This window comes from Cetorhinus maximus, chromosome 6 (assembly GCF_964194155.1).
Source record: "Cetorhinus maximus chromosome 6, sCetMax3.hap1.1, whole genome shotgun sequence".
Classification (NCBI taxonomy): domain Eukaryota; kingdom Metazoa; phylum Chordata; class Chondrichthyes; order Lamniformes; family Cetorhinidae; genus Cetorhinus; species Cetorhinus maximus.
In genome coordinates this window covers 122,763,383-122,780,739 of record NC_135884.1, presented here as the reverse complement: position 1 = coordinate 122,780,739, position 17,357 = coordinate 122,763,383, and the positions used below count along the sequence as shown (strand labels likewise).

The 17,357-nt window shown below is 41.2% G+C and overlaps 1 protein-coding gene across 1 annotated transcript in view; it reads left to right on the top strand.

Annotated features, from left to right (window-relative positions):
- Nucleotides 1-17,357, top strand: part of ap1g1 (adaptor related protein complex 1 subunit gamma 1) — a 148,084-nt gene that overhangs the window by 25,895 nt on the left and 104,832 nt on the right. The window contains exons 2-3 of the mRNA XM_078544417.1: nt 8,938-9,141; nt 12,987-13,111. Of these exons, the coding sequence (XP_078400543.1) occupies nt 8,941-9,141; nt 12,987-13,111 (326 nt within the window). The 5' untranslated portion in view covers nt 8,938-8,940. The remainder of the gene's footprint in view (nt 1-8,937; nt 9,142-12,986; nt 13,112-17,357) is intronic.

Below are 17,357 nucleotides of genomic sequence, written 5' to 3'. Positions count from 1 at the left end.
GCATGCTTCGAAGGGTTGATTTTGATCTTCCAAATTCCTTTTAGTTCTTCGTTGATGATACGAGGTGATCTTCCAGCACTTTCAGTATTTAGTTCGCTGGTTGAGTACTTGCCTTTCAATGTCTCTAACAGTGATTTTTCCTTTTGCTTCTTGACAGGGGTTTTCAGAGAGGGAGAGAAAGAGAGAGCAGGTTATAGAGATACGAGGAGAAAAAGCCAACTAGCTATTGTGGAATTACTGGAATCTTCAACATAGGAGCAAAATGTTAGGTCTTTTTCCTTTCAGGCTAGGAGCTAATCTTCTGCATTGCCCTCACACAAAAACCTGGTCAGGAACCAATTAAAACGTTTTTGCCAGACAACTCCCTTGGTCCAGGACTCCTTTCCAGCACCATCCTGTCTTTAATGGCATACTCTGTTCCAGGACTGCAACATCGTATGTATCTCTCATCCTGTTCCAGTAGACATGTCTTTCAAACTGCAGCCATTGTAAGTTTATCATAGTCCAACAAAATATAAGAAGGTATGTTCTTTTACAACAGTCCAACAGAAATAAAAAGTTATGTTCCTTACAATACATTTTGTTAGAATTGGAAAAGGTGATAAACTAAGGATAAAATTCTAAAAGGTGTGCAGGAACAGAGAGACCTGGGTGTATATGTTACAATCTTTGAAGGTGACAGGGCAGATTGTGAAAGTGATTGAAAAGGCATATGGGATCCTGGACTTTATAAGTAGAGGCATAGAGTACAAAAACGAAGGAGTTATGGTGAGCATCATGTAAAACACTGGTTCAGTCCCAATTGGAGCATCTGGACACCCCCAATTTAGGAAGGATGTGAAGGCTTGAGAGAGGGTGGATAAATGTTTCATGAGCCTGGTTCCAGGGATGAGGAACTTCAGTGACATGGATATTTTGGAGGAGCTGGGATTAGAAAAGAGAGGCTGAAAAGAAAGATGAGAGAAGTTTCCAAGATTGAGATATTTGTGCAAAGGAGATAGAGAAGCATTGTGGACTGTACAAAGGAGATAGAGAAATACTGTTCCCTTTAGCAGAAGGGTAGAGAACCAAAGGGGCAGATTTAAGGTGATTGGCAAAGGAACCAAAGGTGACATGAGAGCATTTTTTTTATCCACTGAGTGGTTAGGATCTGGAATGTGTTACCCAAGTGTTGTGGAGTCAGATTTTAATTGTGGCTTTCAAGAGAATTGGAGGAGTTGGAATAGGCCATTGAGTCTCTCACGCCTGCTGCACCACTCAGCCAGATCATGACTGATAGTCTACCTCAACTCCCCCTTCCCACGCTATCCCAATATCCCTTGATATCATTAATATCTAGAAATCTATTGACCTGTCTTGAAGATACTTAATGACTGAGTTTCCACAGCCCCCCACCCCGCTGGCCCCGAAACACCCTCTCTGCATCTAACCTGTGAAGAATTTTGTAAATTTCAGTGGGATAATCTCATTCTTCTAAATTCTAGAGAATATGGGCCCAGTCTCCTCGTAGGACAGTCCCACCATCCCAGAAATTAGTTTGGTGAACCTCTGCTACACTCCCTCTTTGGCAAGTATATGCTGCCTTAGGTAAGGAGACCAAAATTGTACACAATACTCCAGGTGTGACCTAACCAAGGTCTTATCCAATTGAAGCAAGACATCTCTACTCATGTACTCAAATCCTGTTGTGATAAGGCCAGCATACCATTTGCCTTCCTAATTGTTTGCTGCACCTGCATGTTCGCTGTGTGATTTATGAACAAGGGCACCCGGGTCTCTTTGGACATCAGCACTTCCCAATCTCTCACCATTTAAGAAATACTCTGCACCTCCTTTCTCCTACCAAAGTGGATAACCTCACACTTTTCCACATTATATTCCATCTATGTCCTTGCCCAATCACTTAGCCTGTCCAAATCCCCTAGAAGCCTTGTTGCATCATCCTCACAGCACACATTCCCAACTAGTTTTTGTCCTCTGCAAATCTGGAAATATTACATTTGGTCCCTCCATCCAAATTATTGATAGATTGTGAACAGCTGGGCCCCAAGTATTGATCCTTGTGGTACCGCATTAGTCACAGCCTGCCAACTGATAATGGCCTGCTTATTCCTACACTGTTTTCTGTCCATTAACCAATCCTCAGTTCATGCCATTATATTGCCCCTATCTGATAATCATAGAGGTCCACAGCACAGAAAAAGGCCCTTCGGCCCATCGAGTCTGCGCCAATCAAACATGTGCTTAACTATTCTAATCCCATTTTCCAGCACTAGGCCCTATAGCCTAGAATGCCATGGCATCGCAAGTGCACATTCAAATACTACTTAAATGTTATGAGGGTTTCTGCCTCTACCACTCTTTCAGGCAGTGAGTTCCAGATTCCCACCACCCTCTGGGTGAAACAATTCTTCCTCATATCCCCTCTAAACCTCCTGCCCCTTACCCTAAATCCATTCCCCCTGGTTATTGACCCCTCCATCAAGGGGAAAAGTTCCTTCCTGTCCACGCTATCTATGCCACTCATAATTTTATACACCTCAATCATGTCCCCCCTCAATTTCCTCTGTTCCAGAGAAAATAACCCCAGTCTATCCAATCTCTCCTCATAACTAAAACTCTCCAGCCCAGGCAACATCCTGGTAAATCTCCTCTGCACATTCTCTAGTGCAATCACGTCCTTCCTATAATGCAGATTCCAGAACTGCACACAGTACTCTAGCTGTGGCCTGACAAGTGTTTTATACAGTTCCAGCATAACCTCCCTGCTCTTATATTCTATGCCTTGGCTAATAAAGGCAAGTATCCCATATGCTTTCTTTAACCACCTTATCTACCTTAAGGGACCGGTGGACATGCACAACAAGGTCCCTCTGATCCTCAGTACTTGTCAGGGTCCTATCATTCATCGTGTATTCCCGTGCCTTGTTTGTCTTGCCCAAGTGCATCACATTTATCCAGATTAAGTTCCATTTGCCACTGATCAGCCCATCTGACCAGCCCGCCTATATCTTCCTGTAGTCCAAGGCTATCCTCCTCACTATTTACCACCCCACCAATTTTCGTGTCTTCTGCAAACTTAATGATCAACCCTCCTACATTCAAGTCTAAGTCGTTTATATATACCACAAACAGCAAGGGACCCAACACCGATCCCTGTGGAACTCCACTGGACACAGGCATCCAATCACAAAAACACCCCATCGACCCATCACCCTCTGCTTCCTGCCACTCAGCCAATTCTGGATCCAATTTGCCAAATTGCCTTGGATCCCATGGGCTCTTACCTTCGTTATCAGTGTCCCATGCGTGACTTTATCAAAGGCCTTGCTGAAGTCCAAGTAGACTAGGTCAAATGCATTGCCCTCATCTACACACCTGGTCACCTCTGAAAAATTCAATCAAATTGGTCAGACATGACCTCCCCTTAACAAAACCATGCTGACTGTCCTTGATTAATTCCTGCTTCTCCAATTGTAGATGAATTCTGTCCCTCAGAATTGCTTCCAATAGTTTCCCCACCACTGAGGTTAAACTGACTGGCCTGTAGTTCCCTGGTTTATCCCTTCCTCCTTTCTTGAATAACGGTACCACATTGGCTGACCTCCAGTCCTCTGGCACCTCTTGTGGTCAGAGAGGTATTGAAAATTATTGCCAGCGCTCCTGCTATCTCCTCCCTTGCCTCACTCAACAGCCTTGGATACATTTCATCCGGGCCTGGAGATTTATCTGCTTTTAAGCCTGCCAGACCACTTATAACCTCCTCCCTTTCTATGCTAATTTCTTTAATTATATCTCAGTCCTTCTGCCTGATTTCCATATCCGCGTCGTCCCCCTCACTTGTGAACATTGGCACAAAGTATTCGTTTAGAATCCTACCTACGCCTTCTGGCTCCACACACAAATTACCACTGTGGTCCTTAATGGGCCCTACTCTTTCCCTAGTTATCCGCTTACTGTTACTGTTCTTATAAAATAACTTTGGATTTTCCTTTATTTTACCTGCCACTGTTTTTTTCATGCCCACTTTTTGCTCTCCTAATTTCCTTTTTAAGCTCCCCCCTACACATTCGATACTACTCTAGGCCTTCTGCTGTTTTGAGCCCTCTGTATCTGCCATAAGCCTCCCTTTTTCTCTTTATCCAATCCTGTATATCATCAACATCCAGGGTTCCCTGGATTTGTTGGTCCCACCCTTTGTCTTTACTGAAATATGTTGGCCTTGTACTCTCCCTATTTCCTTCTTGACTGAGTCCCACTGCTCTGGCGCAGATTTACCTAAAAGTAGCTGCTCCCAGTCCACCCTGGCCAAATCATATCTCATCTTATTAAAATCGGCCTTCCCCCAATTTAGAACTCTAATTTCTGGCCGATTCTAATCCTTTTCCATAACAACCTTGAATCTAACGGAGTTATGATCACTATCTGCAAAAAGCTCCCCCTTTGATACCTCTACCACTTGCCTGGCTTCACTCCCTAAAATTAAGTCCAGGACCGCCCCCTCTCTTGTAGGACCTTCTACATACTGGCTTAAAAAGTGCTCTAATTTTGTTTACTAGCCTCCTGTGTGGAACTTTATTGAAAGCCTTCTAAAAATCCAAATACACCACACCTACTGGTTCCCCTCATCTATTCTGCAAGAAACAGCCTCAAAAAAACTCCACTCAGTTTGTCAAACCTGATCTCCCTTTCATAAATCTATGTTGACTCTGCCCAGTCAGATCATTATTTTCTAAGTGTTCACTTATCACATCCTTGTAATAGATTTAGTATTTCCCTACTACTGATTTCAGGCTAACAGGTCTGTAGTTCCCCGTTTTCTTTCTCCCTCTTTTAATTTGTGGGTTACATTTGCAACCTTCAATCTGCAGGCACTGCTCCAGAATCTATAGAATTTTGAAAGATGACCACCAATGCATCCACTATTTCAATAGCCACATCTCAACACTCTGGGATGTAGATTATCATGTCCTGGGGATTTATCAAATTTCAGTTTCATGAATTTCTCCAGTGCTACTTTTTTACTAATAATAATTCTTTTTAGTTTCTCATTCCTACTTGTTCTTTGGTTCTCTATTATTTCAGGGAAGTTTTTTTGTATCTTCCTCTGTGAAAAGTTACAAAAAGTAATTATTTAGCTTCCCTGCCATTTCCCTATTCCCCATCATAAATTCTACCCTGCCTATAATGGACCCACATGTGTCTTTGCTAATCTTTACATAGTTTACATACCCATAGAAGCTATTTCAAGCCTGTACAGCACCTGAAGATTTAAAAAAATGGAGACTTTCAGGGAAAGGACTTAGAAGTAGGACAAGTTGAATTGCCTCTGCAGAGAACCAGTACCGACATGAAGGGTGCCGTAACCATTCTGTAACTCTCTGGTGACATAGAATGCACACCATGGGATTAGTGTTCTGTTCTTCTGCACTGACATTCATAATGTTTAGCTCAAAATATTTGTAAAAAAAAAATTACCCACTGCAATCTTTAGACTGATTATGACTTTCAGTGTGTCTTTTGAAGTTCAAAATTTATAGAACATAAGGATTGTGTAAGTCAAGGCATTTTCATTTGGTGAATGAATCTCATTCCAGTTCTCTTGGCTCAAGTCAGGCCTGCATCCCATACTTGTGCTCTCAGTTTAGCATTGGTATGAAGTCAGAATCAATTTGCACCAGTGCTAGAAGTATGAATTGCACTTCTAAGGTCCACATACTTTATATAGGAAGTTTTTGCTTGTCTCTAATCAAATTTTTAAATTTGTTTTGGCCTTGTGTCCTTTTTCATGAAGTCAGCTTTAGGATTATGTTAACACCTCATTTTGTTCAAACTGCATTTTCAGTTTATATTTAATGTATGGGAAGTGAATTCTTGGCACCCACATCAAATTCAACTGTGTTAATTTCAAGATTCCTTGTTCGGTGGCTTATTCTAAATCTTTTTCAAGACCCCACAACTGTGAAATCTCTCAAGATCTTAAGACTTTCCTTTCTCAAACAATCCCCTGCTTTTAAATCTGCTCTTTCTGGTTTTTTTTCTTATCTTTTCAACTTTTGTGTCTTACACTGTGGGCCTTGGCATTCTACCTTGATTTTCTTAATGGGAGAAAATTGTGGTCAGTGAGTTGCTTCTTTAAAAAAATTAAGGCTTTCACTAATTTCTATTTTCTGTGTAGCAGGTGACTTATGTTCTTTTTTTATTTACTAGCAACATTCTTTAGTTGTGCATGCATGGTCTTCCAATTTCTGTCACTGCATAACAACATGAAGCGTAATTGTGATATTTGTTTTGCTGCTTGAGCAGTACATTCTCATAGCTTATGTAACAAACTTTTTAAATAAAGCAACAACTTAATGATATTGTAGGAGAGTATATTGTCCTTTCGTTGGATAGCACCAGGGAAGGCTGATCTAACAAAGTTTCTCTGGAATGCTCTTTATTGAAGTGAATTGGATTCTTAATTGACATGAATCAAATAGCCAAACTTACCATAGTAAAAGAACAAGAAATAAGTCAAATTATTGAAAATATCTAGAAAAACAATGTGTGTTTCAAATGTTCCCCTCCTAGTCAAACACCACCCTGACTTAGGCATGTATCATTGTTACTTGTTCAATTCTCTAATGGAAACAATATCCAGAAGTATAGTGGTTCAGCTCAGGGTATCTAGAGATGGGAAAGAAATGCAGCATAGCTCACTTATTGATTTAATAAAAATGCAGTCGACAAAAGATTTAAAAATAATTCTCACATGCGAACCTTACATGCTTTAAATCATGCCTTAGCTTCCTCTTTAAAGCATTGGTGGGCAGATGGAATAAAAATAGTAAACTTCATTTGGAAGACTTGCACCTCACTGCAAAATGTTGGGGCAAATCCTGTTTTCTTTTCTCTTTTCCAAAAATACATGTATGTCATGGCTCCACCGTCATTTGGTGAAATTTCCAGCTAAAGATGCGAGGATACCTGAATAGAATTATATTACACCCAGATTTGTTTCATCTCATGTATCCATTTTTTGATCCCGGTGCCACTAGTGGCATTGTTCAGTATAATGCTTTTACGTCCATGGTAAAAGCTGTGCTTATGTTCAAGTTATAGGTTAATGATTTGAAAAGTACATCCAGAATTATGGATAAAGCAGGAAACTGATGATTCTTAGAATCATAAAATAATGTTGCATGGAAGGAGGCCAGTTTGGCTCTATGACAGAGCTATCCAGTTAATCCCACACCCTTACTCTTTCTGAATGGAGAGCTGTGACTGCTTTTCTGAATGGAGAGCTGTGACTAGTGGAGTTCCGCAGGGATCAGTGCTGGGACCTTTGCTGTTTGTAGTATACATAAATGATTTGGAGGAAAATGTAACTGGGCTAATTAGTAAGTTTGCAGACAACACTAAGGTTGGAGGAGTTGCAGATAGTGAAGAGGATTGTCAAAGGATACAACGGGATATAGATCGGTTGGAGACTTGGGTGGAGAAATGGCAGATGGAGTTTAATCTGGACAAATGCGAGGTAATGCATTTTGGAAGGTCTAATACAGGCAGGAATTATACAGTAAATGGCAGAATCCTTAAGTGCATCGATGGGCAGAGGGATCTGGGTGTACAGGTCCACAGGTCACTGAAAGTGGCAACGCAGGTGGATAAGGTAGTCAGGAAGGCATATGGCATGCTTGCCTTCATTGGCAGGGGTATTGAGTATAAAAGCTGGGAAGTCATGCTGCAGCTGTATAGAACCTTGGTTAGGCCACACTTGGAATATTGCGTGCAATTCTGGTCACCACATTACCAGAAGGATATGGAGGCGTTGGAGAGGGTGCAGAGGAGGTTTACCAGGATGCTGCCTGGTCTGGAGGTTATTAGCTATGAGGAGAGGTTGGAGAAACTCGGATTGTTCTCACTAGAGTGACGGAGATTGAGGGGGGACTTGATAGAAGTTTACAAAATTATGAGTGGCATGGACAGAGTAGATAGTCAGAAGCTTTTTCCCAGGGTGGAAGAGTCAATTACTAGGGGATATAGATTTAAGGTGAGAAGAGAAAACTATAAAGGTGATGTGCGGGGCAAGTTTTTTACGCAAAGGGTAGTGAGTGTCTGGAATTCGCTGCCAGAGGAGGTGGTGGAAGCAGGTACGGTAGTGGTGTTTAAGAGGCAGCTTGACACATACATGAATAGGATGGGAATAGAGGGATACGGACCCCGGAAGTGCAAAATGTTTTAGTTGACGGGCAATATGATCGGCGCAGGCTTGGAGGGCCGGAGGGCCTGTTCCTGTGCTTTACTTTTCTTTGTTCTTTCCCTGTAGCCTCGTAAATTTTAATTGGATTCTCTTTGAAAAGTATTATTGAATCTGCTTCCACCATTCCTTCAGACAGTGCATTCCATATCACAGCAAATCATTTTATGAAAAAAGTTTGCTCATGTCGCCTCTGGTTGTTTTACCAATCACCTTAAATCTATGTCCTCCAATTACTGACCCTTCTGCCTGTGGAAACAGTTTATTTTTATTCTTTTATTGAGATTTTAAGCATTTAAAAAGATCCTCAATTATTAGGCATGCACTGTCTTTTCTGTTTCTTTGAATGTATTTTCATATCCGTATCGATCACATCAAAAATGGGAAAGCTTCCATAGTGAAATATTCTTAAGTGTACTGTGCCTAATGTGCATGAAATATGACTAGATGCTTGAAACTTTAAACCTTCGTACTTAAAGAAGGAAGATGTGGTGTGAGCTTACTTTTGGGTCCTAATTGTTTACATTGATCTCTGCAGATTTACTCCATTTTTTGACGTTTTGATGTGCATTGAGATTCACTGGAAATTTTGATGCAAAATAGTATGTTTAAAATTAATTTGATTTTAACAAAGTATGGATATAATTAGGATTTTGTTCTCTGGAGGTGTTTTATTGAGTTTTTTTTAACTTTAGAGGATGCCAGCCCCCATCAGACTGAGGGAGCTAATCCGGACTATCCGGACAGCCAGGACCCAAGCTGAGGAGCGTGAGATGATACAGAAGGAATGTGCTTCAATTCGATCTTCATTCAGGGAGGAAGATAATACTTATCGCTGTCGAAATGTGGCAAAACTACTGTACATGCACATGCTAGGATATCCTGCACACTTTGGCCAGGTAATTGCCAGTTTTTTTGTGGGGTTAAAAATGGAAACAAGCAATGTTGAGGTTATTTTAAAAGAACTGTCAAATTTAAATTTGTTTTGGTATACTCAATGTATCAGCACACTTCATACTTGAACTAATAGCTGTCAGTTGTGAATCGCTATCATGAACTTGCTTTGAGAAGAAAATATTGCTACACCTTAATCTGTTGTTGAGTAGTTGAGCTATGCAGTCTAGAGAGGCTTAGATTCTATATCTGGTATATAGTGAGTTAACTAACATCAGCTGGGTGACCATGGGGCTATTATAAATTATTTCTATTCCTGTCTGTTCTTGAAGGGGGGAAAATGCCCACAGTTCTTGATTTGCTATTTAATGATCTCTGCTCAAGATGCAGGCTGCCTAGATGTTTGAAAACAGGATTTGGTTTAGCTCCAGCACCCATGAAATAATAAACAAAAATAAAAATACCTGGAAAAACTCAGCAGGTCTGGCAGCATCTGCGGAGAGGAATACACTTAACGTTTCGAGTCCGTATGACTCTTCAACAGAATTAAGTAAAAATAGAAGAGAGGTGAAATATAAGCTGGCTTGGGGAGGGGTGGGGGACAGGTAGAGCTGGATAGAGGGCCAGTGATAGGTGGAGATAACCAAAAGATGTCACATATAAAAGGACAAAGAGGTGTTGAAGGTGATGATATTATCTAAGGAATGTGCTAATTAAGGGTAGAAAGCAGGACAGATAGCCCTAGTGGGGGTGGGGTGGGGTGAAGGAATCAAAAAAGGCTAAAAGGTAGAGATAAAACAATGGATGGAAATACATTTAAAAATAATGGAAATAGGTGGGAAAAGAAAAATCTATATAAATTATTGGGGAAAGTGGGGGGGGGGGAGATCGGAAAGGAGTGGGGATGGAGAAGAGAGTTCATGATCTAAAATTGTTGAACTCAATATTCAGTCCGGAAGGCTGTAAAGTGCCTAGTCGGAAGATGAGGTGCTGTTCCTCCAGTTTGCGTTGAGCTTCACTGGAACAATGCAGCAGGCCAAGGACGGACATGTGGGCATGAGAGCAGGGTGGAGTGTTGAAATGGCAAGCGACAGGGAGGTCTGGGTCATGCTTGCGGACAGACCGCAGATGTTCTGCAAAGCGGTCACCCGGTCTCCGTTTGGTCTCTCCAGTATACAGGAAACCGCATTGGGAGCAACGAATGCAGTAAACTAAATTGAGGGAAGTGCAAGTGAAATGCTGCTTCACTTGAAAGGAGTGTTTGGGCCCTTGGATGGTGAGGAGAGTGGAAGTAAAGGGGCAGGTGTTGCACCTTCTGCGGTTGCATGGGAAAGTGCCGTGGGAGGGAGTTGAGGTGTAGGGGGTGATGGAGGAGTGGACCAGGGTGTCCCGTAGGGAACGATCCCTGTGGAATGCCGCCAGGGGTGGGTGAAGGGAAGATGTGTTCGGTGGTGGCATCATGCTGGAGTTGGTGGAAATGGTGGAGGATGATCCTTTGAATGCGGAGGCTGGTGGGGTGATAAGTGAGGACAAGGGGGACCCTATCATGTTTCTGGGAGGGAGAGGAAGGTGTGAGGGCGGATGCGCGGGAGATGGGCCGGACACGGTTGAGGGCCCTGTCAACCACCGTGGGTGGAAAACCTCGATCAAGGAAGAAGGAAGTCGTGTCAGAGGAACTGTTTTTGAAAGTGGCATCATCAGAACAGATGCGGCGAAGGAACTGAGAGAATGGGATGGAGCCGTTACAGGAAGCGGTGTGTGAGGAGCTGTAGTCGAGGTAGCTGTGGGAGTTGGTAGGCCTGTAATGGATATTGGTGGACAGTCTATCACCAGAAATTGAGACAGAGAGGTCAAGGAAGGGAAGGGAAGTGTCAGAGATGGACCATGTGAAAATGATGGAGGGGTGGAAATTGTAAGCAAAATTAATAAATTTTTCCAGGTCCAGACGAGAGCATGAAGCAGTACCAAAGCAATCATCAATGTACCGGAGAAAGAGTTGTGGGAGGGGGCCGGAGTAGGACTGGAACAAGGAATGTTCCACATACCCCATAAAGGGACAGGCATAACTGGTCTTGACCCATAAAATAATAACTTGCCAACAATGAATCTAGCCTTGCATGACACACAGCTACTTAAGAAATCAAATAGCAGCTAGTGTAATGTGAATGTGTTGGGTATGTTTAAATGGAGCCAGTAAAGCTAAATTTTTATTTAAGTAAAGAGGGTGGATGTGGACAGCGCAGTTAATATCTATCTGGACTTTGAAAAGGGAGTTCGTTTGATGCCACATAGTGGGCTTGTCAGCAAATTTGAAGCCCATGAGCTAAGAGGAACAGTAGCAGTACGGATACAAATTTGGCTCATGGATAGAAACCTGAAAGTGTGGGGAATGACTAACTTTCTTGATTTGGAGGGAGTATGCAATGGTATTCCCAAGGTTCAGTGCTAAGCGCACTGTTGTTAATGATTTACATTAATGTCTTGGATTTGAGAGTACAAGACACGATTTGGATATTTGTTTGAAGGTATCATCAATGATAAATAAGTGAGTGTTTGACTTCAAGAGGGCATAGGTTCGTGGAGTGGGCAGATACATGGCAAATGAAATTCAATGCAGAAAAGTGATTTGATGCATTTGGAAGGAAAAATGAGGAGAGACAATACAAACTAACTTGTACAATTTTAAAGGTGATGCCAGAGCAGCGCAATCTGAGGGTGTTTGTGTACAAATTTATGAAGGTGGATGGATACATTAACAAAGCAGTTAATAAAGAAGGCTAAGAAAAGATTTGATAGGTATTTAAAATCATGACGGGTAGATAGAGTAAATGAGGTGAAGTGGTTTCCCCCAGCAGGAGGGTCAGTAACCAGAGGGCTAGATTTAAGGTGATTGGTAAAAGAACTAGAGGCAACTTGAGAAAAAACTTTTTTACGCAATAAGTGGTTCGGATTTGAAATAAACTGTCTGATAGGGACGTAGATACAGATTCAATAGTAGCTTTCAATAGGGAATTAGATAAATGCTTGGAGGAAAAGTGCAAACATGTGGATAAAGAGCAAGTGAGTGGGACTTAGTGGATTGCTATTTGAAAGAGTTGACACAGATGGTCTCCTGTGCTGTACTAGTTTATGAAAACTGTTTGGTTTCAGGGGTGTGTCTAAATTGTGGACAGAAGTCCTGCCACATTGAAAATGTGCCTTAATTGTGCAAAAGTGGGGTATCTAAGGCTTTATGTTCTCACAGTAAATGTTAATATCACGGTACTGAATCTGAATTGAATAGTTTTTGAGCCTAATACATTGCCCCCTTCTGTTTCTATTTTTTTCTTGAAATATATGTAATTGGCTTCTTTTATTGAAAACTTTGCATAGAAATTTTTCTATATACCTTTTTGTTTTCTTGTTCCTTAGCTATCTACATTTGATGCCTTATTTTGACTTGGATATTTGGGTAGTGCCAAAATCTATCCTAGAATTGGTTAAAATTCATCCCTGTAGTCATCTTGGTTCTAGTCCTTGTTTTCTGATCCTTTTGGTGTTGAAGTAATTTGTTGAACTGCTCCTCATCCTAGTACAATTTATGCAGTTATCACTATATTCTATAGTGCAGATTTGTCTCTGTTTTATGACTGGCCACAGGTTTGACTTCAAGCAGAAGCAAAAGTATACCTAAGCGAGGGCAGTAACTCTTATCCCTTGTGTTCTATAATTCTTTAAAAAAAAATTGTGCCTAAATTTGTGATTATCGTGATGAAATTCTGAGCCCATGAGTGTTTTGTTCCTTCTGAATCTTCAATATTGAAGTTGTCTTGTTTGTAAAATATTTTGCTTGTGTTTTTGTTCACTGCAGTTGGAGTGCCTAAAGCTGATTGCCTCACAAAAATTTACAGACAAACGGATTGGTTATCTAGGTGCTATGTTATTGCTTGATGAACGGCAAGATGTCCACTTGCTCATGACAAATTGTATTAAAAAGTAAGTACTGTTCTTAAAACAAAAGTAATTTAATTTAGCATTGTGATAAGCAGCCAGTTCATATGTTTGCTTTATTTCACCATGAGATCAAACCCTGAAATTCTGAATGCAGCTTTAAAAGCAAATTGCTGCTGGATTATTCAAAACTTTTAACATCACAGTGTTTGTGTTTGTTTTTAATCATTCATTGATCCTACCTTTTTGAAACAAGTTTTTAATGTTTTCATTTAGCCTTGGTGCTCCTCTGCACTTAGTATCACCACCTCATTTGGTTAATTGATTTTGTATTTTTATAGCTTGTCAGAGGATCCCAGCATTGAGCAGGTACTCATGTTGTATATTGTAGAATTTGGGATCAAAGGCCTCCAAGTTAAAGCACTGTTGCATTGTTAAAATGCTAGTAAGCATTTGTATAACTCGGTGATCTGACCTGATCTGAAGCATTTTCTTTTTTTCTGATGCTATTTATTGTCTAATAGCTTATTTGGGAGATTTGATGGTACAGTTAGGGTTAGGACCCTCTATCTCCACTTGTGGCCTGCAGTTTTAGGTGCTGTTATTTAAGATGTTTTTATGTTTGAGTGCACCGTCAATGATAGACGCACAGTACTCCTGTTATTACCATAAGCCAGTTGAACTCTGGTAAACCGGCTGAGATGTACCTGAGAATACTGAGTGAAGTGGGGATGAAAATTGCGGAGTCACTGTCCGTAACCTTCCAATCCTCCTTAGTACGGGAGTGGTGTCAGAGGTTTGGAGAATTGCAAATGCCATCCCCTTATTCAAAAAAGGGTGGAAGGATTAATCCAGCAACCACAGGTTGGTTTAACCTTGGTGGTGGGAAAACTTTTAGAAACATACGTAATCGAGGACAAAATTAAGTCGCTTGGACATATGTTGATTGATTAAGGAAAACCAAGCACTGCCTTGTTAAAGACAAATCTGTGTTTAACTAAATTGATTGAGTACGTAGGTTGACAAGGGTAAAGTGGTTGATATGGTCTACATGGTCTTCCAAAAGACGTTTAATATAGTAATACGTGACAGCTTGTCAGCAAGGTTAAAGCCCATAGAATAAAAGAGACAGTGGCAGCATGGATACACAGTTGGCTGGCAAACAGGAAATAGAAAAAGTGAGGTGTTGTTTTCCGGACTGGAGGAAGTTGTTTTGTGGGGCTCCCCCAGGGGTTGATACTAAGACCATGGCTTTTCTTGATGTATGTTAATGATTTAGACGTGGGTGTATAGGGAAATTTGCTGATGAGACAAAATTTGGAAATATTGTGAAGTATGAGGGGGGATACTGATAAACGTTGTTACAATCCTCATTTAGACCAATATCTCTTAAAAAGAGATGAATTTCCCAAACAACCAAAGGACAAGATTTCAAGACTTTTACGACAACAACCAAACTAAAATGAACATAGATCAAACGTGAATTAACTGGCAGCTAATACATCAAACTAAAGGAAAAGGCATGTTTTGCATTCACCGCCTAACACAGCCAAAATAAGTTTTATGAAACCCTTTCATTGTGTGCCACGCTTTCATCAGATATGTAGCATTACAGGAACAGTCCCACGGTCACTCACAGTTCTTCAGTGGAGGTTCATTTCTCCCCGTTATGCCAGGTCGGAACTTCCAGTACCCTTCAATAAACATTCCTTTCAGTCCGAGTTCCGGATACAGTTATCACTAGCAAGTCACACCTTGGCGACTCCCTGTTCATTAAATGTTCAAGAGCCCTGTCTGTCCTGTTCCCTTTCGTTTGAACAGAAACAACTCTCAAAAGCACCCTGCTTGGATGTTAACATGAAAAACAGTTCATCCTGCTTTCCCGCAGCAGTAGCTCCTTTATTTCTGTGTCTTGAACAGCAGCTATTCTTGTGAGATACTGTGAAAAGGTGTTAAAACTTCCACCTTGCTTCAATGGGTTTCTATTTGAATTTCTGTCCCCATGGCAACCACATTACATGATGTGTCTCAGAGCTAAGATGTTTGTGGAATCCTCTGTTTTGTTAGGTACTAGAGAGTTTAAGTTATATTTGTATTTGTGCGTGTTAGGAATTAGTTTTAGCTTAATTTAAGTTTAGTTTGTATTTCTGTATGTGTTAAGAAAGGAGGGATCTTGAGTTTTGGTTTCAGTTTAAGATGCCTGCATTCTAATGAGGTTTAATGACTCTTGAAGGGAAGTTTTTAAAAAAACCACAAGGTAGTAAAAACTGCTGTTGCCTAGCAACAGGGATCCAGAGAGCGAGAGACTCAGACAAGAGAAAAACAGAAAAGTAATTTCAGTTCAGTTGAAAGGATTTGCCAGAGAAGCAGCATAGGAGAGGGGCAGATAGCAAGTCCCAAACCAAAGAAGAAGCCAGAACCAGGGAGTGGAACAGGAGAATGACTAGAAGGTCTTCTTTGGGTCTAAGGAAAAGAACAGAATCTGGAAGAGGTCCGGTTAAATGAAGTTAAGAGTGAGGAGCAAAGGAAGGCTCCAAGCTTGAAGGGAGAAAGCTGGAGGATGCAGACTTCAAGCAAAATAGGCTTGTGCGAAGATAGCCAAACTCCTTACTATGGGCATGTAAAGCAGTGGCGTTCTATTGGCATGACTAGGTATCAGAGGGAGTGCATGAAAGGCAGAGCTTGAATGCATGTGGCGATCCAGGGGAGAGGAACATCAGAAGGAGAGTTTGAAACGCTGGAGGCGGACCCTTGTGGAAGGCATCAAGAGAGAGTTTCGTTGGGGAGAAGATTCTGAAGCGAGTTCTTTGAGAGTGGAGAATAGAAACGCTTGGATGAAGGATGGAGTTTAGTGAGACCGGTTGTCTCATGGTGTGACAAGCGCCTTGGAGAAGCTGGGTTTGTTCTTGATGGAGGAAGCTAGGAGAGATTTGATAGCAGTCTTCAAAAGCATGAGGGATTTGGACAGGTCAGTCTTTCCTTAGCTCTATTTTGCTCCATCCCCTCTTAAACAGTATAAAACCCATCACATTTTTACTTCTCTTCAGCTCCGAAGAGTCATATGGACTAGAAATATTAACTCTGTTTCTCTCCACAGATGCTGCCAGACCTGAGTTTTTCCAGCATTTTTGTTTTTATTTCAGATTCCCAGCATCCGCAATATTTTGCTTTCATCGGCATGAGGAAAAGCGTTTTTTAAGCAGCATGTGGTTAGGGTCTGTAATGTCATGTCTGTGTGTGTTAGGAAATTTCAATTGTGGCTTTCAAAAGGAAATGGATATTACCTTTGAAATTTGCAGGGCTACAGGGAAAGGGCAGAGAAGTGGGATGGTTGAGTTGCTGTTGCAGCAAGCAGCCAGGGACAGGACAAGGCCGCCTTTTGTGCTGTCACAATTCTGATTCTATAATTCTAACTCAACATCTCTGGCTAGGACCCAAAATCCAAGAGCCAAGATGAAAAGGATGATAACCAAATGCCTCTCTTTTTATTATTGCTGTTCCAATGATGAAGCAACAAGCATAGCAAGTAAAAAGACAATGTAGGATTTGCAGGTTGACGCTCTGCTTAGATACTGTTACTAAACCTTTGTGTTCCCAGGAGTGAATTCAATTCTGCAGTCTGTTTCAGCAGAAATATTTTATTTCACTTGACAACAGTTGCTTTGATTAGTTGTCATTCACAGAAATCTCCCTTTAATCTCCTTTTGTTCCAAGGGGAACAACACCAGCTTCTACTACCCAACCTCTGAGCTAAAATCCTCCTTCCCTGGAACCATTCTGGTGAATCTCTGCACCTTTTCAAGAGCCACCACACCCTAAAGAGTGGTGACCAGAACTGGATGCAGTACTGTAGTTGTGACCTACCCAGAACTTTAGACAAGTTCAGCTTAGCTTCTCTGCTTTTGTACTCAATACTAAGGCCCATATGCCTTGCTAGCTGTGTCACTATGTCCTACTATCTTCAAAGACCTATGCATATGAATCCCTAGGTTCTTTTGTTCCTGCATGTTCTTTAGAACTATGCCATTTAATCTGTATTGTCTTTCCCTATCCCTTCTGCCAAAGTATATCACCTCACACTTCCCTGTATTAAATTCCACTTGCCTGTCCGTTCTGCTAGCCTGTCTGTCCTGTTGCAGTTGATTGTTATCATCGTCACTGTCAGCCATACCTCAAATTTGGAATCATAGGCATATTTTGAAATTTTAGTTTGTATTTTACTTTCCAAGTCATTTAAAAATAAAAAAAAAAACAGTGGTTGATCCTAACGCTGAGCCTTTGGGAGCACAAC